General features: G+C 46.2%; 1 protein-coding gene across 4 annotated transcripts in view; it reads right to left on the reverse strand.

Moving 5' to 3' along the window:
• Positions 1–21,691, reverse strand: part of SLC37A1 (solute carrier family 37 member 1) — a 368,358-nt gene that overhangs the window by 299,730 nt on the left and 46,937 nt on the right. For all 4 annotated transcript variants that reach the window (XR_004539090.1, XR_004539091.1, XR_004539089.1 and 1 more), the window contains 3 exons: positions 16,136–16,256; positions 8,473–8,551; positions 964–1,099 (listed from right to left, as the gene is read on the reverse strand). Coding sequence is in view for 1 of the 4 variants with exons in the window: in XM_033940456.1 (XP_033796347.1) it covers positions 964–1,099; positions 8,473–8,551; positions 16,136–16,256 (336 nt within the window). In the remaining 3 variants the exon portion in view is untranslated. The remainder of the gene's footprint in view (positions 1–963; positions 1,100–8,472; positions 8,552–16,135; positions 16,257–21,691) is intronic.

Raw genomic sequence — 21,691 nt, forward strand, 5'->3', positions numbered from 1 at the left:
CTCTATGTGGGGATATTATTTCATATATAGTAGCCAGAAACAAGCGTATTGCCAATGGAATCCTCCTTTTAGAAAAGAAAAGTGCAGAAGCTAAGAAAGCCTATTTAAAGTATCCTACCACAACAACCTGGTTTGCTACTCAAACTGAATTAAATTCTTTGATGCATGACATGAACATACAAAGAAAATGCTAATATATCGAAAATACCAACATTATAGATATGGAAATTGCCCTGGAAAATTACTGGACCAGATAACTAAAGGTTGGCAAGAGACCTGGTATGTTTCAGGCCTAAAGCTGCTGATGGTAACCCCATAACACATCCAACACAAATTGCTCGCAGCAGTCATTCAGCTAGCGGCTCTTCGCCGAGCAGGAGCATGGGAAGGTCACCACTGCTCGGTTCTCCACTGGACCACCAGGGAATTGAAAGATATGCGCGGGAGGCAGGAGGGAGGTAAAATGGTCACAGTTGGCCTTAACAGGAAGCAGGAGGGTTCCCTCCTGTACCAACCCACCATTGGACCATGTTATGGCAGGCCTGGTGGAAGCCTGCAAGGCATCAGGAGAGGGTCCAGGGTTCAGGGCAAGGAAGGAGGGAGGGGGGCTGGGTGCAGAACCTGGCAGGGCACTTTAATATTAACACCCCCCTCCTGGCTTATATTCAAGTCAACCCTTTTTCCTCCTATTTGGGGGAAAAGGCTACCTCGGCTTATATTTGAGTCAGCTTATATTCGAGTATATGAAGTATATTTCCCTGTCTGTTCCAGTGGGCTCACAATCCATCTAATGTACCTAGGGCATTGGGTATCTTGAAACTGAGCTATCATGGCCTCCACAGCCATGCCCTTTGCCTGCATTTACAACTTCTGATTGAAGAAAAAAATAATTTTTTTGCTTAAAATTGTTTGTGCAATGGTGACCCAAAAAAAATCTGTAATCTATATTGCAATTCAACTTACCTGAGCACCTATATAGAACCATAGGTTGTGTATGCTGCAGAAGTAGCCTAGCCCAAAAAGAGCAGTAAATAACCCGCTGGTCAACATTCCAAAGGTCAGATAATATCGAATGGGTAAACGCTCTCCAATTATTCCACTTCAAAGAAAAAGAAGAGTCAGATGCAGCATTTACAGAACCAAATCAGCAAAAGTGTCAGGCAGCCAATTTTACCCAACTTCCAAAAATGGGATAAAATTCAACATAAAAAACACCGGTGGGAAATTTAACTAACAATTTTACTCAAAAACAACTCACGAGTGTTATCACCAAATAACATGTTATTATAGCAGTTACTGTATTTAATTAGCTAAAGATAGTGCTCATACAAAAAGAGAGAAGACTGTCATTGATCCTCTGGTGATCTCATCAAAACATGCCTCTAAAACATTATAATCACAGCACAGAATATATTTTCAATCATGTGTAAGGATGATAACTTTCAGTCTCATAGATTCTTAAAACACAAAGAAACAATCTATCGCTGGCTGTCTACATAAAAAAATCTGGATGTCAAAAATCTTGCCAGGTTTCAACACAGCCATATTTCGCCAGAGGCTGCTTCAGGAAACCCCAGAGGATCAACAGAACACAGGGCTCCTTTTACTAAGGTGCGCTAGTGTTTTTAGCGCATGCACAAAATTACCGCGCGCTACACTTCTAGAATAACGCCAGCTCAATGCTGGTGTTAAGGTCTAGCGCGCGCGACAATTTAGCGTGCGCTATTCCGCGCGTTAAGGCCCTAACGCGGCTTAGTAAAAGGAGCCCATAGTGTTATTTGTGTAGGAGTCATAGCTCAATGTTTTAAAACACAAACATCATAAAAATCGTAATTTGTAACAAAAACACTTCAAAAACACAATGTGGCAAAATATATATATTAAACCCTCAGGGCTGCAAAGGGAAAGTACCTTCACTCTAAAATGTAAGAATTTACAACTTCAAACATGGCACGATGCCAGACACCACATTGATGTCAGTCTTATAGAAACATGATGGCAGATAAAGGTCAAATGGCCCATCTAGTAGTGTTGCCCGATTAACAATTCGAATCGGTTCACCGATTCACTTCGGGTGAATCAATTTGAATCGATTAAAAATAAATATATAAATAAATTGGCCTCACGATTCAAGAACTGACCCTCCTCCCTCGTCCCCTAAAGCAGGAGCGGCAGCACTGCCTCTTGCTGGCCGGCCACTGCCACACCTGCTTTTGAGGGCGAGGGGAGAGGGTCAGTCGGGAAGTGCTGGTGGCTTCCACACTAGCCTCCCACTGGTGGCCGGCTTCCCCTATAGCCTCTGGTTCCCCCCCCCCCCCTCCCACCGGCCTCCCGCGCACCATTTACCTACTAGCAGCAGCCTGCAGAGAAGATCGCTGGTGCTAGCGATCTCTGCAAGCTGCTATAGGTTTTCGGAGCTGTTTCCTCTGCCGCGGTCCCACTCCTCCTCTGACATCAGAGGCAGGATCGCGGCCTTCAAAGGGGGGGTGCAGGCCTTCAAAGGCGGGGTGCAGGCCTTCATGGGTAGTGGCACAGGCCTTCTGGGATGGTGGCACAGGCCTTCAGGGGGGACAGGTAGGCCTTCAGGGGTGGGGTGCAGGCCTTCAGGGGGAGATGCAGGCCTTCAGGTGTGGGATGAAGGCCTTCAGGGGAGGGGGGCCCTGGTGTAGAAGTACACAGAGGGAGGGAAGGGGGGGTTCAAAGAGACGTGCATATGCCGGACTTTGGGGGAGAAGAAATAATGAGTCTAAAAACAGAGGAGAGGGAAAGAGATGGTGAATAATGGGAATTAGGGAGGGAAGGAATAGAAAGGGAGAGAAGTTGGACACAAGGGATGGTGTGTGGGGGGGGGATAGAGATACTGGATAGGAGGGTAGTTGGGAAAAGAAAGCGAGATATGGTGGACCCTGGAGTGGTGGGGAAGGAGGGAGAAATGCTGGATGAAAGGGTAGTTGAGAAAAGGTGGATCTGTGGATGGAGATGAAAAAAGGAAAGGTACCAGACCTCTGGGGAAGGGGAGGACGGAGATAGAAGATGGATGGTTAGCACGAAGAAAGAAGGCATTAGAACTAAAAAATTGTGACAACAGAACTAAAAAAAATGCAGATCAATGAACATCTTAGCCATAATGGTGTCCTGGAAGCTCAATAATACAGCACTGGGTCAGTAGAGAACATAAACCAACTGATTTATGGTTTATAGTAGTAGAAGCTTCATGATTAAGCAGAGGGGGAAATTTGGCCACATTTTTTTTTGGGGGGGGGAATATAATCCATCAGGTTGAATCAAGGGATGGAGTGGTGAGTGTTTTTAAAACAAATTAATGAGTAACATCATAGGAGGCGCCTTAAACAACCTAGGCTAATTAGAGACTTAGGCCCCTTCCTGGTGTATCCCAGGATACACTGGGGAGGGGAAAGCCCGTCATTTTGAAGAGGCAGCCTTGCTGGTGGGAGGGAGTAGGCATCTCTCCAGCCAGCCATCTACCGTATTTTCACGTAGATAACGCGCACCCGTGTAAAACGCGCACACGGGTATAGCGCGCGAAAAACACAAATTTATGTACAGAAATTTTTATATACCGTGCACACCCGTATACCGCGCATGCTGCCTGACTCTCCCGTCGCCGCCCGACTCTCCTTTCGCCCGCCCCGACTCTCCTCTGGCCACCCCGACTCTCCTTTCGCCCGCCCCGACTCTCCTCTCCCCCTTGAAGTCCTGTCCCCACCCTGAAAGCCTGATGCCCCCCCCGACGTCCGATTCACCCCCCCCCCGCCGCAGGACCGATCGCACCCCCACCCCGAAGGACCGCTCGCACGCACCCGCACCCCCACCCCGAAGGACCGCTCGCACGTACTCCCACCCGCACCCCCACCCTGAAGGACCGCTCGCACCCCCACAGCCTCCCGACCCCCCCCCCATCATGTAGAAGCTCCTACCGGTGTCCTGCTGCTTCCTCTTGGCGGTCCCGACTCCCCGACACGATCGGGGTAAGAGGGAGCTCAAGCCCTCTTGCCCCAGCCAACCGCGGCACCCCCGACGCGATCGGTGCAAGAGGGAGCTCAAGCCCTCTTGCCCCCCCGACTCTCCGACACGATCGGGGCAAAAGGGAGCCCAAGCCCTCTTGCCCCGCCGACTCCCCAACTCCCGGACAATATCGGGCCAGGAGGGAGGCCAAGTCCTCCTGGCCCTGGTGACCCCCCCCCCCGCTAGTTGTTCAGGCCAGGAGGGAGCCCAAACCCTCCTGGCCACGGCGACCCCCTACCCCCACCCCGCACTACATTACGGGCAGGAGGGATCCCAGGCCCTCCTGCCCTCGAAGCAAACCCCCCTCCCCCCAACGACCGCCCCCCCAGCCGACCCGCGACCCCCCTGGCCGACCCCCACGACAACCCCAGCCCCCTTCCCCGTACCTTTGTGTAGTTGGCCAGACGGGAGCCAAACCCGCCTGTCTGGCAGGCAGCCAACAACGGAATGAGGCCGGATTGGCCCATCCGTCCCACAGCTCCGCCTACTGGTGGGGCCTAAGGCGCCTAGGCCAATCAGAATAGGCCTGGGAGCCTTAGGTCCCTCCTGGGGGCGGGGCCTTGGGCACATGGTCGGGTTGGGCCCATGTGCCTCAGGCCCCGCCCCCAGGTGGGACTTAAGGCTTCCGGGCCTATTCTGATAGGCCCAAGCACCTTAGGCCCCACCAGTAGGCAGAGCTTTGTGACGGATGGGCCAATCCGGCCTCATTCCGTCGTTGGCTGCCTGCCGGACAGGTGAGTTTGACTCCCGTTTGTCCGGCCAACTACACAAAGGTACGGAGAAGGGGGGTGGGGGGTGTCGTGGGGGTCGGCCAGGAGGGTCGCGGGTCGGCTGGGGGGGCAGTCGGAGGTTCTTTGGGGGGGGCGGTCGTTGGGGGGAGGGGTGTTTGCGTCGAGGGCAGGAGGGCCTGGGATCCCTCCTGCCCGTAATGTAGTGCGGGGTGGGGGTAGGGGGTCGCCGTGGCCTGGAGGGTTTGGGCTCCCTCCTAGCCCGAACAACTAATGGGGGGGGTCGCCAGGGCCAGGAGGACTTGGGCTCCCTCCTGGCCCGATATTGTCGGGGAGTTGGGGAGTTGGCGGGGCAAGAGGGCTTGGGCTCCCTTTTGCCCCGATCGTGTCGGGGAGTCGGGGGGGCAAGAGGGCTTGAGCTCCCTCTTGCCCCGATCGTGTCGGGTGTCGGGACCGCCAAGAGGAAGCAGCAGGACACCGGTAGGAGTTTTTACATGATGGGAGAGGGGTCGGGAGGCTGTGGGGGGTGCGAGCGGTCCTTCAGGGTGGGGGTGCGGGTGCAGGTGGGAGTGCGTGCGAGCGGTCCTTCGGGGTGGGGGTGCGTGCGAGCGGTCCTTCGGGGTAGGGGTGCGAGCGGTCCTGCGGTGAGGGTGAATCGGACGTCGGGGGGGGGAACTATGTAAAAAAAATTTTGTACAACGCGCTCACGCATATACCGTGCAAGGTTATGCACGGTTTGTAAAAACACGTATAACGCGCGCGTTATATGCGTGAAAATACGGTAAGTAAGCTAAGGGGGAGAGGGCAGGCATAGTCAAAGTTATGGAGGGGGGGTTGTATTGCAGCAGAAGAGGGTGGGCATCTCTCCCACTGCCGAGGGGGTGCTGGGGTGTGTTGCTTGGCGGCGTGAGAGAGTGGGACCTTTCTCCCACTGCTGGGGGGGGTGTTGCTTGGTGGCAGGAGAGAGTGGCATCTCTCCTGCTGCCGTGGAGGGGGGGTGTTGCTTGGAGGCAGGAGAGAGTAGGTATATCTCCCGCTGTAAAGTAGAGGGTTACTTAACTTCAGTGACACCTTCTTATTACATAGGAATATAATTAGTGTGGGGATGGGGAGGTATGTTATGTGATTTAATGAATTTATTATTGATGATTGGGTTGGGTGGGGGGAGGGGAGGGGAGGTTTTTTTTTAATATATAATGGATAATAATTGTTAAGAATGTCAAGTGATTTGTACAAATTATATGATTGAATATTGTACACTTGTAAGAATCAAAAATGAATAAAGATTTAAAAAAAAATTAAAAAATTTGTTGTTGGGTTGTTTTTTGTGTCTTTTTTCTGTGTGTGTGCAGATCGCTATCACCAGCGATGGGAATATGCAAATTTAGCGAATCTTTGCTACTCTCTGCCAACCTCATTTGCATGAGCGTTTTTTGAAGGATTTGCTTTTTTTAAATTGCTACTATAACAACTGCGACAGTGGCCATTCATTTAAACACAAAGTATTGAGAATCTATTCTAGCCCTAGAGTCTTATATCAAAAGAAATAGAATCAGAACCGAGATGCATGTGTAACAATATATCAATGTTCTTCAAAGTACAGTACTAGGTCAAAATACTTAAGTAAAAGTAAAAATGAATCATGTTTTAACACTTAAATACAATGAAGAATACAAACATTTACTTGTTAAAGTAAAATGGTTATTACCTAATATAATATTTTTGAGTAAAAGTAAAGGTATCATGACTACAATGAATGCAATTGCTGTTAATATTTTTTCTCAATGGAGGAGAGTAAACAGTGGAGTGTTGCAGGGGTCTGTACTGGGACCGGTGTTATTTAACTTATTTATAAATGATCTGGAAATTGGAAAGAGTGAGGTGATTAAATTTGCAGATGACACTAAACTGTTTAAAGTTGTTAAAATGTATGTGGATTGTAAAAAATTGCAGGCGGACCTTAGGAAATTGGAAGACTGGGTGTCGAAATGGCAGATGAAATTTAATGTGAACAAATGCAAAGTGATGAACACTGGGAATAATAACCTGAATCACAGGGTCCACCTTGGGGATTAGCGCCCAAGAAAAGGATCTGGGTATCATCGTACACAATGTGCAGCGGTGGCCAAAAAAGAAAACAGGATGCTAGGAATTATTAAAAAAAGGGATGGTTAACAAGGCTAAGGGCTAGATTCACTAAGCAAACCGATCGTGTACCGATCGGTTTGCAAGCCCTTAACAACCAGATTTCCATCCGGCCCGATTCACTAAAGCCTGTAGCGATCATCCCATGCAAATTAGTAAAACCTCATGCAAAATAGCCGAGCGATTGATTCACTAACAATTGCTTGGCTATTTTGGGTCGGGATTTACTATTGCCAAACCCAACTGCTGCAGACCTATCAGTAATTCAGTTACCATCAGGTCTGTAGGCTTTTTGACAGGCCTGCCTGTCCTTTTTATTCATTTTATTCCATGGCACAGATATTTTGCGTGTGTTACACACGAAAAATATCTGCCCCATAAAAAAAAAAAATGAATAAAAAAGACAGGCAGGCCTGTCAAAAAGCAAGGAAGTGAATGCTAATGCTACAGAGAACGATAGTACCGCTAAAATACAAATGACTGACATAAGAACATAAGAATAGGCTTACTGGGTCAGATCAATGGTCCATCAAGCCCAGCAGCCCATTCTCACGGTGGCCAATCCAGGTCCCTAGACACTAAACTAAAACCCAAGGAGCAGCAACATTCCATGCTACCAATCCAGGGAAAGCAGTGGCTTCTCCCATGTCTTTGTCAATAACAGACTATAGACTTTTCCCCCAGGAAATTGTCCAAACCTTTCTTAAAACCAGCTATGCTATCCACTCTTACCACAACCTGTGGCAATGCGTTCCAGAGCTTAACTATTCTCTGAGTGAAAAAAAATTTCCTCCTATTGGTTTTAAAAGTATTTCTTCGTAACTTCATCGAGTGTCCCCTAGTCTTTGTAATTTCTGACAGAGCGAAAAATCGATTCACTTGTACCCGTTCAACTCCACTCAGGATTTTGTAGACTTCAATCATATCTCTCCTCAGCCACCTGTTTTCCAAGCTGAAGAGCCCTAACCTTTTTAGTTTTTCCTCATATGAGCGAGTAATCAGAAAAAGATGTAGGTAGTTGTCAATCAATTGTTGACTAAGAGACACATCATGAAGGTACTAATACATTTAAAACAAATCAGATATAATATTTCTTTCATTCAATGTATAGTTAAGCTCTGGAACTTGCTGCCATAGGATGTGGTAAAACCAGTTTTTTAAAAATGTGGCAGAAAACTCCATAAGATAATCCTGCAGAAAACCACTGCTCATCCCAGAGGGAAGTAGCATGGAACCTTGCTACATTTTGGATTCCTGACAGGTACCTGTGGTTAAGGATTGGCCACTGTTAAAAACAGGATGCTGGGCTAGATGTATCTTTGGTCTGAGCCACTAAAGCAATTCTTATGTTCTTATGCTCTTATGTGGTCAATATGTGGTAAAATAAAAACTCTTGAGGGAATGGCATATTTATTTAAGCCACTAGGAGTCACTGCAGGATTTCAGGGTCTCCTTCCATGTGATTTTAAAAATACCTCATGCAGTACAGTCATAGCAATTGTATTGAAAACTGAAGGATGGGTTTATTCAACACAATATTTTAGCAAAATTCTACAATAAGCAAAACTTTTACCTTAAATACATTCCGATAGCATAGGCACAAAGGAAGGAATAATCCAATGCTCCGAGCAATTGCTTGTAGTTATCCTTATCTGAAAAGAAGCCAGCAATAAATTATACTTTCCTCTTCTTTATTTTTATGCTGCACAGTCTAATTTCTAATTAGTTTCTCTGCTTTTAACTTTGACTCTTGAGAGGTAGGCTTCCCTATAATTGGGCTCCAAGAAAGAATATACCCATCCTTCCCTGAGACTTCTTCCACCTAGCAGGAGATCCAGACTTGTTATCAGATGGATCCAATTATTTTAATCAGTTTGAGAATAAACAATCCAATTTGCAAAAAAGTTTGGACAGCTTTGATTTTTAAATATTCTAACTCTCAGCATCTAAATTTACTGTATTTTTCGCGCCATAAGATGCACCTGACCATAAGATGCACCCACCTGTAGAGGAGGAAAATCCAAGAAAAATAATTCAGAACCAAATGGTGTGCCGTAGAGGAGGAAAATCCAAGAAAAATAATTCAGAACCAAATGGTGTGCCCTGTACCCTGTCCCCCCTCTGGTGGTCTAGTAGAAGGCTAGGACAGGGTACAGGGTATGTCTAATAATAATAATAATTTTATTTTTATATACCGCCAAAGCCATAGTAGTTCGAGGCGGTTTACAATAAGAAGAGCTGGACAGTCAGCAAAAAAAATAACAATGAAGTCTTTGAGTACATGAATATTTGTAGGGAGGGAGAGAAACAGAGTAAAAGTTACAATGTAGGGACTTTGAGTACATGTAAGTAGTATACAGGGATAAGGCTTTAAGAGTTCTTGGTTACAAATTGGTTAAACAGGTTGGTTTTAATTAGTTTTCTGAAGTTAAGGTAGGATGAGGAATGCATGATGAAGTTGCCTAGCCAGCCATTCTGTTGGCCTGCTTGGAAAGCAAGAGTTCTGTCAAGGAATCTTTTGTATCAGCAAGTTTTTATTGTAGGGTGACTAAACATATGTATTCTGCATGTAGGCCTGGTCTAATGGTAGGCATGTGCAGTGGCAGTGTGTATTCTGTAGTGTATTCTATAGTGCAGCGTGTATTCTGTAGTGGCATGTGTATTCTGCGTGTAGGCCTGGTCTAATGGAAGGCATGTGTACTGGCAGCCAGCCAGCCAGCTCCCAACCCCCAGCCAGTGCCAACCTAGCCAGCTAGCCCCAAGGCAGCCAGCCAACTAGCCAACCCACCCCCAAGCCAGCCAGCCAGCTTCCAGCCCCCAGCCAATGCCAAGCCAGCTATCCAGCCCCAAGGCAGCCAGCCAACCAGCCAATCCACCCCAAGACAGCCAACCAGCCTCCAGCCAACCCCAAGCCAGCCAGCCAACCCACCCCTAGCCAGCCAGACAGCCCCCAGCCAACCTCAACTCAGCCAGTCAGACCCAAGCCAACCCCAGCAGCCAGCACATCCCAAGCCAGCCAGCCAGCCAGCCCAAAGGCAAAGGCAAGGCCCCCCCCCAGTACCTTTTTTGCCATCCCGGCAGTCCAGCGCGTTTTTTGCGCTCCTGCCTCGATTCCCCTGCTCTCTTCTGGCAGCATCAGTGGCATAGGGGAGCATGAGGAAAGCACGCGCTTTTCGCATGCCTGCTTGGTCTCGCACTGCACTCCGAATGGCTGCCTGTCAGTTCTCGTCCGGACTACCAGATGGCAAAAAAAGGTACGGGTTTTGTTTTGGTTTTTTACATTCACTCCTTAAGATGCACCCTTATTTCCACCCCCTTTTGGGGGGGTGGAAAAAGTACATCTTATGGAGCTAAAAATATGGTAGGTTCCTAATTTTAAGAGCCTTAAAAGAGGCAGTTAAGCATTCACTACTGATTCTAGTGCTGAATACCTTATTTAGGGTTAGGTGCCTCTACTTAAGGTTCTATATTTATTAAGTTTTTTCAGGTAACTTTAATCTCTGAATATAGGTTCCTAACTTAACATCTCCTTGGGTTCCTATAGAGAAGCACTCAGCTGGCACTAAATATCGGGTCAAGTATCTTTCTGTACATATGAGATCAGCACATCCAAGAATACAAGAAGTCTTAGAAAAAATTTCCCTTGTTTTTTGTTAGCATTATTAGTCCATTATACTCATGCATTTGGCCCCTTGAAAAATTCCTTGATTCTAGCTTTGGGGCCCATTAAAAAAAAAAAAAGCCCCAATCCAGAAAGTGGCAAAAAGGGGCAGACGAATGTTTTTCTCGCTAAACCTTCCAAATCGCTATTTTTTAAACCCTTGGTGTAGACCAGTGTTTCTCAACTTCTTCAAGCCAAGTACCTCCTAAGTCTAACAAATATCAACCGAGTACCCCCAATAACTGACTGCCCAAGCAGTGTCCCAGACCCCACCCACATTACTAATTGTAATGCAATTTCTTCCTTTTATTTGTCATATACATAAAATATACACAGCAGATATAAATTCTCAAAACTGACACATTTAAATCATTAAACTGAAATTAAATAATTTTCCCTACTTTTGCTGACTGGTGATTTTATTTTTCTAATCATATTTTCACAGTCTCTGGTTGCACTTCCTTCTGTCTGTGCTCTTAACTGTGTTTCCAGGGCCTTCATAGCTATTGATTGTTTTTCTCTCCTTCACTTGCTGCCCTGCATCCATCTTTAATAAAATATTTTTGAATATTTCATGTTGAGTTTACAAGAATAATACAACGCTTTACCAGTGGTCAGAAAGTGATGTTTCAAGTACTAATGCAATGACTGGACGGTAAACTCTTCCCTCAAGAGGAGGTTCCCACCCCCTCTTCAGAGTTTCACTTTTTTGAGCATTTTTTCAAAGAGTCAGCCGCTTTCTCCTCACTGGTAACTATCATCAGTATAGTCAGTCTCCTATTTATCATTATAGCTATTTTACTGACTAGTATTGATTCATAAGTCCCTGTATTCCCTTAACGTAGCTGCATCCATCTTTGGCATTAACATTCAACTTTTTTCCAATTTTTCTGTTTTCTTCATGTCTTACCTTCCTTTCCTATCTCTTTCTCTCCTTCCCTCTCTCCCCCCCAATAGTCCGACAACTCTCTCTTCCCCTCCCTCCCCCACAAGTAGTACAACATTTCTGTTTCCCACAGTCTGGCATCTCTCTAATACTACTACTACTACTATTATTATTTCTATAGCGCTACCAGAGTCCCCTCCTTCCCTTCCATTCCCTGGTCTGGCTTCTCTCCCTTCCTTCAGTCATCTCTCCTTCCCCCCTCCCTTCCTTGAGTCATCTGTCCTCCACCCCCTACCCCCAGTGTAACATTTCTCTCTCCTTTCCTCCTTTCCACCCCTGTAGTCCAACATCTCCCTTCCCTTCCTCCTTTCTGGCCCTCCTCCCAGTCCAACATTTCTCCCTCCTTGCCATGACTGCATTTCTTTTTCTGCACCTCCTATATACTTCCTCCCTCTGATCCTCATTCCTTCCTTCCTTCATCCATCTCTCTCTCTCTCTCCCTCCATGTCCAACATTTTACTCTATGCCCTCTCCCCCTTCCCCCGAGTGCAACATTTCTCCTTCCCTCCTTTCTGCCCTCCCCATCAATCTTTCCCTCTCTCTGCATGAGTCCAACATTTTCTGCCTCCACGCTTTCTCCCTTTCTCCTCATCCCTTCCCTCAAGTGTGACATCCCGCCTTCCCACCCCAGTCCATATCTCCCCAACCCCACTCACAACTAACATGCTCTCTCTCCATGCACCATTTCTCCCTCTCTTCCACCCTATGTCCATTTCTCTCTCATCACTCTCACTCCTCCTGAATCACTTTTTCTTCCTTCTTTCACTCCTCCAACCCCACTCAACTAATATGCTCTTTTCCCATGCACCATCTCACTCTCCCCTCCAGTGTACAGTGGTGCCACATTGTGGTGACTGAGGGAAAGAGTGAGGGAGATCCATATGGTGACAGATAGGGGGCGAAGGAGATGCCACATTGCCATGGTGAGGGAAGGAGGAACTGAGAGATTCCAGATTTCAGTGGAGGGGGGATGGAGGTAAGGCACAGAGACAAAAGATGCCAGATTGTGGTGAGGAGGGACACAAGGATACCATATTGCTGGGGGTTAGGGAGAGAAACTGGACCCACAGAGGGAGGGGTTGAAGGAGATGCTGAGGTGGAGGGGTAAGCAGAGGTTAACAAGTGAGAGGCGTAAGGGGAGAGAGTAGGAGAGATGTTAGACCCAAGGAGAAAGAGAGAGAAAGCAATGCTGGCACTAGGGAAGGGGATGAAGGAGAAAAGGAAGAGAGAGATAGAAGCTGGACACAGGGAAGAACAGGGACACAAGAGTGGAGGTGCTGGACAGGACAGATAGAGACAAAGAGGAATGACAGTGGACATGGAGAGAGAAGAAATGTCAAACGGACAGATCTTGTGAATGTTGTTGACTAGAGACCGTAGTGCATGCTTGCAGGAATAGGGCCAATAAGGGGGGGGGGGTAGAATTTTGCTTATGTCTAGACTATTTTTTGACCAACTTTGAGAGGACCACTCACTTGCCTGGTTGGCCAGCCACCTCATGGACTGCCTATTCAGGGAATCTTCTAACCAGTAGAAGCCAGACTGCCTTTCAGGACGTCAACGTTGGTGTGTTAAGATCTAACTAGGGTTATCAGATGTCCTCTTAAAACAAAAAGAGAGGACATGTGGCCCCATCCTATTCTGTCCCACCCCGTTCTGCCCCAGTCCTGCCCCCACACAATCCTCACAACTCCTTCCCCAAGCTCCGAGCTGTGTCGAGGGCCTCTGTGCATCATGGATGTTGATATAATGACATCATGCTCATGTGTGTATGCATGTGATGTCATCATATCAACATCTGCACATGCATAGAGGCCCTTCAGATGTGGTCCTGAGCTCAGGGCCTTCCAAAACCCTGACAAACTGCCAACAAATATCTTCTTACTTGGGGCCATGACACCAATAATGTTTCATGACAAACACCTGACCTTGGCTACATGTGCAGAACACAAATGATCCCTATGCAAATACAGGACCATAAACTAAAAGTCCCAATATACAAAAATGAAACCCTAAGATGCCAGACTCTGCATGCAGTACAACACCAGAGAAATAGAAAGAAATATATTTCTTCCTAAACAGTACAAAATATAGACAGCAGATATAAATTCTGAAAACTGACATATTTCATTCACTAAATTGAAAATAAAATCACTTTTCCTATCTTCGTTGTCTGATGATTTTATTTTTCTATTCATCTTTTCCCAGTCTCTAGCTGTACTTCCTTCTGTCTGTGCTCTTAACTCCTTTTCCAGGGCCTTATTATCCATTTGCTGTTTTTCTCTCCATCTTTAGCATTAACTTTTAATATTCAACTTCCATTTTTTGCTTCTTCCTCAAATCTAACTACTTTTCCATGTCTTTCCTTCCCATCTATCTATGCGCACTCTCTCCTCCCTCTCTCTGCCCTTCCCCACCATCCACATGTGCCATCTCCTTCTTTCTTCTCCCCTATTCACATCTATCCATAAACAACATGTCCTCCTTCTTCTATGGTCTGACATCTGTCTTCCCCCTTCCTAAGGTCTGGGATCTTTATCCCCGCCTTCCCACAGTCTGGCATCTCTCTCCACTCCTTTCTTTCCCTCCTCTCCACTTTGTAGTCTGCATCTCTATCTTTCCCTCTCTCTTAGTCTGGAATCTCTCCCTCCTCCTACCTTTGCCTGGTCTGTAATCTCTCCCTTCTTCCCACCCACCCTCCTCTTCCCCATCCAGCAATTTTATTTCTCTCTCCTTTCTTTCCCTCTGCCTCCCATAGTCTGGTATCTTTATCTGCCCCTTTCCTCCTTCCCCTGGAGGTCTGGCATCTTTCTTTCCTTTCCCCATGCTATACCACCACCTCCAACACCAACACCACTACACACACAGTGAGATCTAGTGCTCACTCACCATTCTCAATCTCAGCGAAACTGCTTAGACCCCAGGCAGCATGAGCAAAGTAAACACGTTGCCTCAGGCGACCCAGAAGCTCTCTCTTTACTACTGCTTCCCGCCTATGCAAGGACAAGAGGCAGTAGCAGAAGAAAAGCTTCTGAGTCATCAAAGGCAGCGTGTTCACTTCACTCATGGTGCTTAGAACATAACATGCCTCCATTGGGTCAGACCGAGGTCCTTCTCGCCCAGCGGTCCGCTCCCGCGGCGGCCCATCAGGTCTGCGACCTGTGAAGCGGTTTCTGACCACTCCTATAACCTACCTCAAGTTATATCTGTACCCCTCTATCCCCTTATCCTCCAGGAACCTATCCAAACCCTCCTTGAACCCTTGTACAGAGTTCTGGCCTATCACATTCTCCGGAAGCGCATTCCATGTGTCCACCACCCTCTGGGTAAAAAAGAACTTCCTAGCATTTGTTCTAAACCTTTCAATTTCTCCGAGTGACCCCTAGTGCTTGTGGCTCCCCACAGTTTGAAGAATCTGTCCTTATTCACTTTCTCTATGCCCTTAAGGATTTTGAAGGTTTGTATCATGTCCCCTCTAAGTCTCCTCTTCTCCAGGGAGAACAGCCCAGCATTTTTAACCTGTCAGCGTATGAAAAATTTTCCATACCTGTTATCAGTTTAGTCGCCCTCCTCTGCACTCCCTCAAGTATCGCCATGTCCTTCTTGAGGTACGGCGACCAGTATTGAACACAGTACTCCAGGTGCGGGCGCACCATTGCGCGATACAGCGGCATGATGACTTCCTTCGTCCTTTGGCTTGTAGCCCAAATAGTTACAGCAGCGCCACTGAGATTGAGAATGGTGAACAAGCACTGGATCTTGCCGGGTGTGAGGGGTGGGGAGAGACTCTGAATAGGTGTATGGGCCTTGCAATGTCTAAAGACTACTGCTGTAGAGTTTTCAGATGTAAAAGTATCAAAATAAAAAAGCTACCCGGACTGCCGACAGAGTCCTCAAAAAGAGGACTGTCTGGGGAAACCCAGATCTAACTTTCTGGAGAATATAGCATATGTCTGCTTAGAGAGTCCCAAACTGGGACAGCATGCTATATGAGACCAGAACGCCTTATTCTTTGAGTCCAAGCAATGGGTACCTTTGTAAATCTTGGGGGTATATTGCAGGAACTTTTCTTCCATTTCAAGCATTTCAACAGTCACATTGGACTTCTCTTGTTTAGTAGCAATATCTCCATAAGCTATGTCACTGTCAAGACCCTGCAGCTGCTTTTCCACGCCATTCATCATCACAGATCCAGCATCCCATAACTCACCTCTCTGAGTTTCTACTCTGGAATGCATTTGTCCATCTCAACTTTGAACTGAGTCCTGTGCCTCTACTGTCTTTAGTGGAGAGATACAGATATGTGATAGAATGGGTGAGTGCTGAAGTCCTGGATCTCTTGAAGGGCTATAAACAAAGACTTCAAAGGCAAACATAAGCCCTTTACTCAAGATAATAATACAAACACAGACAGCCCTACCTTATGGGCTAAAGAATAGCTGGAGGGGTTGGCAGGGTTTTGGAGGCTTCCTTTATCTCCTTTCTGAGCTCTCAAAGATTTTATCTTTCCTGATCTGGGCCACACTCTCCTGACTAGGCTATCCCACCCTACCTGTGTTATAATGGCCCTTCCTACCACAGGCTAGATAAATGTTGTTCATTACTCTGTGTGAAATACACATGACTCACCAAAGGGTGGCCACCCACATGACGTCTCATTATAAAGCCTTGAGGAAGATTCTGTTCTGATGCTATATTCTGTGTATCTGTAATCTTTCTCAGCTGTGGGTTGGAAGCAGTGTAGTTCTCCCTAATGAAGAGAAAAGACAAGAAATTAAAATTTACTTCAGAGCATTCAGGGGTATCAGAGTCCTGTATACAATGAAATCTTTTGACTCAAAGATATAAAGAGGGGAATTTAAAAAATCAATTTACATGAGTAAATGGCTATTTATCCAGACATCTGTCTTCCCCTTCCTAAGGTCTGGGATCTTTATCCTCTCCTTCCCACAGTCTGGCATCTCTCTCCGCTCCTTTCTTCCCCTCCTCTCCACTTTGTAGTCTGCATCTCTTTCTTTCCCTCCTCCTGTCTTAGTCTGGAATCTCTCCCTCCTCCTACCTTTGTCTGGTCTGCAATCTCTCCCTTCTTCCCACCCACCCCCCTCTTCCCCATCCAGCAATTTTACATCTCTCTCCTTCCTTTCCCTCTGCCTCCCATGGTCTGGTATCTTTATCTTTATCTGATTAGATGACATTATTCCCTTGAACTTACAAGTTCAATTATGAGGGAGGAGGGGGGTAATTATTATTACATATTGTATAAGGTATTTGCATATATAATAGGAAGGGGAGATAAGAACATATCATTTGTACTGTTGATGAACATTAAGTGATATACTTATTGTTAATCTGTTTTAACATATGGACACACTTATTGTAAGTTTGAAAATGAATAAAGAATATATATATATATATATATATATATATATATATATATATATATATATATATATATATATATATATATATATATAAAATTTCCCTCTCTGCAGATGACTACATGCGTGTTGTTGCACAATGCACTGCATTAAGTAGAGGCATTTTAGAAGGATGGAAAGGACAACTTGCATTGTTTTGCATTTTCAAAATTACATGGCATTGCATGTATACTTTGACCAAGTAAATTCAAGTTAATGAAATGCTGGGTAATATGCCAACGATTCACCTATAAATGTCCCAGGGAAAAGAATTAAAGGGGAAGATTTAAGAGGAAAAAAAGGCCTCAGAAGCCTGGGCTATGAGAGAGAGCTAGATATAGTTATCAGCTCCCCCACCCCCCATGTTTCTATCATCAGCCAAATCCCCCCCCTTTATTTTCCAATGTGTTTTAACGTTCAAATACTCTGGTGACGATGACCAACATTTCACAATATCACAAAATTGTTTCATCAGGGCTCTGATTATCCAGAGGGTCTGGCGTCTGTTGCTTTCCTGCTTTAAGCTGAGAATTCTGCATTCCACAGTTGTCAGAGAAGGTCTGGGAGTTTGTGTGTGCGCTCTCTCTCATAGACCAGGTGCAAAGTTGTACCCCGTGGCTTCTGAGGCCTTTTTTCCTCTTAAATTTTCCCCTTTAATTCTTTTCCCTGGGAGATTTAAGGGTGAATCGTTGGCACATTACCTAGCATTTCATTAACTGGAGGTTATTTGAATTTACTTGGTTAATATTTACTCCAGTTCCTCGATTGTTTGAATTGTGATCTGTATAATTTTACCTACATCTGATTCACATATACTCTCTCTGGAGGGGCTGTTCTCTGTGAGTTAGTTGCGGGGGAGGGGAATATGGGGCTTTTTGAATGTGTTATTTAGGGACTGAATTTATGTTTTGGTTGATGGTATGTATATTTTCTCCAAGATTTCAAGATCAGAAAGTTAGATGTTGGGGGGGAGGGGGAGTTGGGACCCAATTGGCTTTGTTGTGTATGTTGAGATTATTCTAGCTGTACTTGTATTATTTTCAAATTAAAAAGTTAAAAAATGACTCACAAGTACACTCACATGAGTGAATGTCATTTTCTAAATTTAGTTTTACTAAAAGCAAAGCGGATTAAAACGTACAGCAATAAAGTTGTTGGGATAAAAATGTTAACAATAGTTGCATTCATTGTAGTTACTGCTGCAAAGCTGATTTTTGGAAAAAGTAAATTTGACCATGTGACCCCTTTGCTCCTGAGTCCTCATTGGCTCCCGGTTTGTCTTAGAATTCAATTCAAATGTGCTTGCATCTCTTTCAAAATTTTATATTGCATTTTTATTCCCCTCGGTCCCCTATTATGGAATGCTTACAGATTTTCCTTTGCAGGAGGCATCCAACAATTCAAACTCCCTTCTAGAAAAGGAATTAAAGGAGTTAAGATATTCAGTCAATCTTTGGCTTTTAAATTTTCTCAACTATGGAATGAACTCCCCCTAATTCTGAGGAACCCCAGTTCTTTCCAGTCTTTCCGTAAATTTCTAAACATTTTTCTATTTGCCAAACATTTTGAAAACTAATTTCTTTTGAAACCTTTGTTTTTACTTTCTTCAGTTTTTATTTAATTGTTGTAAACCGAGTCAAGCTTCCTTAGGTTGATGACCTGGTATATAAAGTTAAGCTTTAGTTTAGTTTATACTTTTTACTCAAAATGTATTCTATTAGGCAATAACTTCATACTTTCATGTAAATAAAATTTGTACTTTAAGTAAAAATAATTGTATTTTTTTAAAAGTAAATCTTAAGTTCTTTGAACAACACTGATGACACCAGACTCAGCAGTAGTGCAATCAGTGAAGTACCGTATTTTCACGAAGATAACGCACACCCATGTAAAACGTGCACACAGGTATAGCGCGCGGAAAACACAAATTTATGTACAGAGATTTTTATATACCGCGCACACCCGTATACCGCACATGCTGCCCGACTCTCCCGTCGCCGCCCGACTCTCCTTTCGCCCACCCCGACTCTCCTCTCCCCCTTGAAGTCCTGTCCTCACCCTGAAAGCCTGATGCCCCCCCCGACGTCCGATTCACCCCCCCCCCGCAGGACCGCTCGCACCCCCACCACGAAGGACCGCTCGCACGCACTCCCACCCGCACCCGCACCCCCACCCTGAAGGACCGCTCACACCCCCACAGCCGCCCGACCCCCCCACCCCCATCATGTAGAAGCTCCTACCGGTGTCCTGCTACTTTCTCTTGGCGGTCCCGGCCCTTCCGTGAGCCCTGCGCCTGCTCTGCTTCCTCTTCCAGCAGTTCGTCCTTTCTCTAACGTCAAGCCCTCTTGCCCCGCCGACTCCCCGACTCCCCGACACAATCGGGGCAAGAGGGAGCTCAAGCCCTCTTGCCCCAGCCAACCGCGGCACCCCCGACACGATCGGGGCAAGAGGGAGCTCAAGCCCTCTTGCCCCCCCCCCGACAATATTGGGCCAGGAGGGAGCCCAAAACCTCCTGGCCACGGTGACCCCCTACCCCCACCCCGCACTACATTACGGGCAGGAGGGATCCCAGGCCCTCCTGCCCTCGACGCAAACCCCCTCCCCCCAACGACCGCCCCCCCCCAAGAACCTCCGACCGCCCCCCCAGCCGACCCGCGACCCCCCTGGCGGGGGTGCCGCGGTTGGCTGGGGCAAGAGGGCTTGAGCTCCCTCTTAACCCGATCGTGTCGGGGAGTCGGTGGGGCAAGAGGGCTTGACGTTAGAGAAAGGGCGAACTGCCGGAAGAGGAAGCAGCGCAGGGCTCACAGAAGGGCCGGGACTGCCAAGAGGAAGCAGCAGGACACCGGTAGGAGCTTCTACATGATGGGGGGGGGGGTCGGGAGGCTGTGGGGGTGAGAGAGGTTCTTCAGGGTGGGGGTGTGGGTGCGGGTGGGAGTGCGTGCGAGCGGTCCCTCGGGGTGGGGGTGCGGGTGCGTGCGAGCGGTCCTTCGGGGTGGGGGTGCGAGCGATCCTGCGGGGGGGGGTTGAATCGGACGTCGGGGGGGAACTATGTAAAAAAAATTTTGTACAACGCGCAAGGTCATACGTGGTTTGTAAAAACACGTATAACGCGCGCGTTATATGCGAGAAAATACGGTATTTCTTACTTGTTTAAGTTGGGGTCGACGGCCTAAACTAGGGAACCAATAAGTACAGAGATCTGAGATGGAGGGGTATATCTGCAGGAACAGAGGAATAATAAAATCATGAGTGGAGAAGAACGAGTAGAAGTGAACTGCTTGTTTACCGTTTCAAGAAGTACAAGGTTGGGGGGGGGGCACACAATGAAGTTACTAAGGGGGTAGGTTGTCAATGTTATTGCATAAAATTGGACCTGTGCTAAAATGGCATGAGTTGGTGGCCCACAATGAAAAAGTAGCATATGTAGAACAAATTGGAGAAAATATGTCTTCACTGAGACCCTCTTATCAAGCTGTGTTAGGGTTTTTTTTTAAATCACAAGTCGCTGCAGTAAAAGCTCCAACGTTAGTATAACGGGTTTTGAAAAAGGGGTTGTTTGGACAAGTTCCTAAAGAAAAAGCCATAAGCAATTACTAAGGTGGACTTGGGAAAATCCACTGCTTATTTAACTCTTTTGGGATCATTAGATATTTGTGACCTGGATTGGCAACTATTGGAAACAGGATGGTAAGCTGGATAGACTTTTGATCACCCCAATACAGTGATGCTTATGCACTTATGTAAAAGATAAATAATAGTAAATAATAGTAGGAGACAGAGTGGCACTGTCAGCAGCACTCACATCTAGGGACACCGGTAATATGTGTAGTTGAAGAGAGAGAGAGAGAGAGAGAGAGATACCCTAAATATGAAGTAGCCCCTCTCTGCAGAAAAATCTAGCCAAGGTCAGGGTAGTTAAACTACTACACTTCCCCCTCCATATTCGCGAATTCCGTATCTACGGATTCGCTTATTCGCGGTTTTAAATCAAAAAAAGCATTTTCATTTTCAGGATATTTTAAGCCCTGTAAGCCCCACTTAAGCTCTACCTGGTGGTCTAGCAGGTTTTCAGGGCAAGAGCGATTTTCCCACGCTCCTGCCCCGTGCAGATCATTCACAGGAAATGACTCGAGAGACTACGGGAGCTCAAGGCAGCCATTTCCTGTGAGCGATCTACATGGGGCAGGAGCGTGGGAAGATCGCCCCTGCCTGAAAACCTGCTAGACCACCAGGTAAGGCTTAAGGGGGGGGTGGCTTTCAGGGCTTAAAATAGCCGGGGAAAGAGGGAGTTAGGGGCAGAACCGGCCTGAATATTATTCGCGGTTTTTTAATATTAGCGGGCCAGTTCTGCCCCTAACCCCCGCAAATACGGAGGGGGAAGTGTATACCACAGCAGCACTAACTATGAAACTCAGCATTGCACATATTTAAACAGGCTTTAGAACTCCATCACACCTCCTCATGAGAAGTGTAGACTGGAAAACATGTCAGACTGCATAAAAACTATACAGAAAATAAAGTACATCCTTGTTAAAACTGATACAAACCTTACTAGGGTCACATACACATAACAGACCGACTTTCACCAAAAACAGAATATTACAAATTAAATATTACAAAATAAACAAAGAAACAGAGATAAAAAACGATTATGAAACATGAAGAAACTGGATTCTGCATGTAGTACAAAACTGGAGTTACAGAAACAGAAAAAAAACCCCACTTCTTCCTCATATTATACTTACAAAGATACAACAGATGACATTTT

This window comes from Geotrypetes seraphini, chromosome 4, assembly GCF_902459505.1.
Source record: "Geotrypetes seraphini chromosome 4, aGeoSer1.1, whole genome shotgun sequence".
Classification (NCBI taxonomy): Eukaryota; Metazoa; Chordata; class Amphibia; order Gymnophiona; family Dermophiidae; genus Geotrypetes; species Geotrypetes seraphini.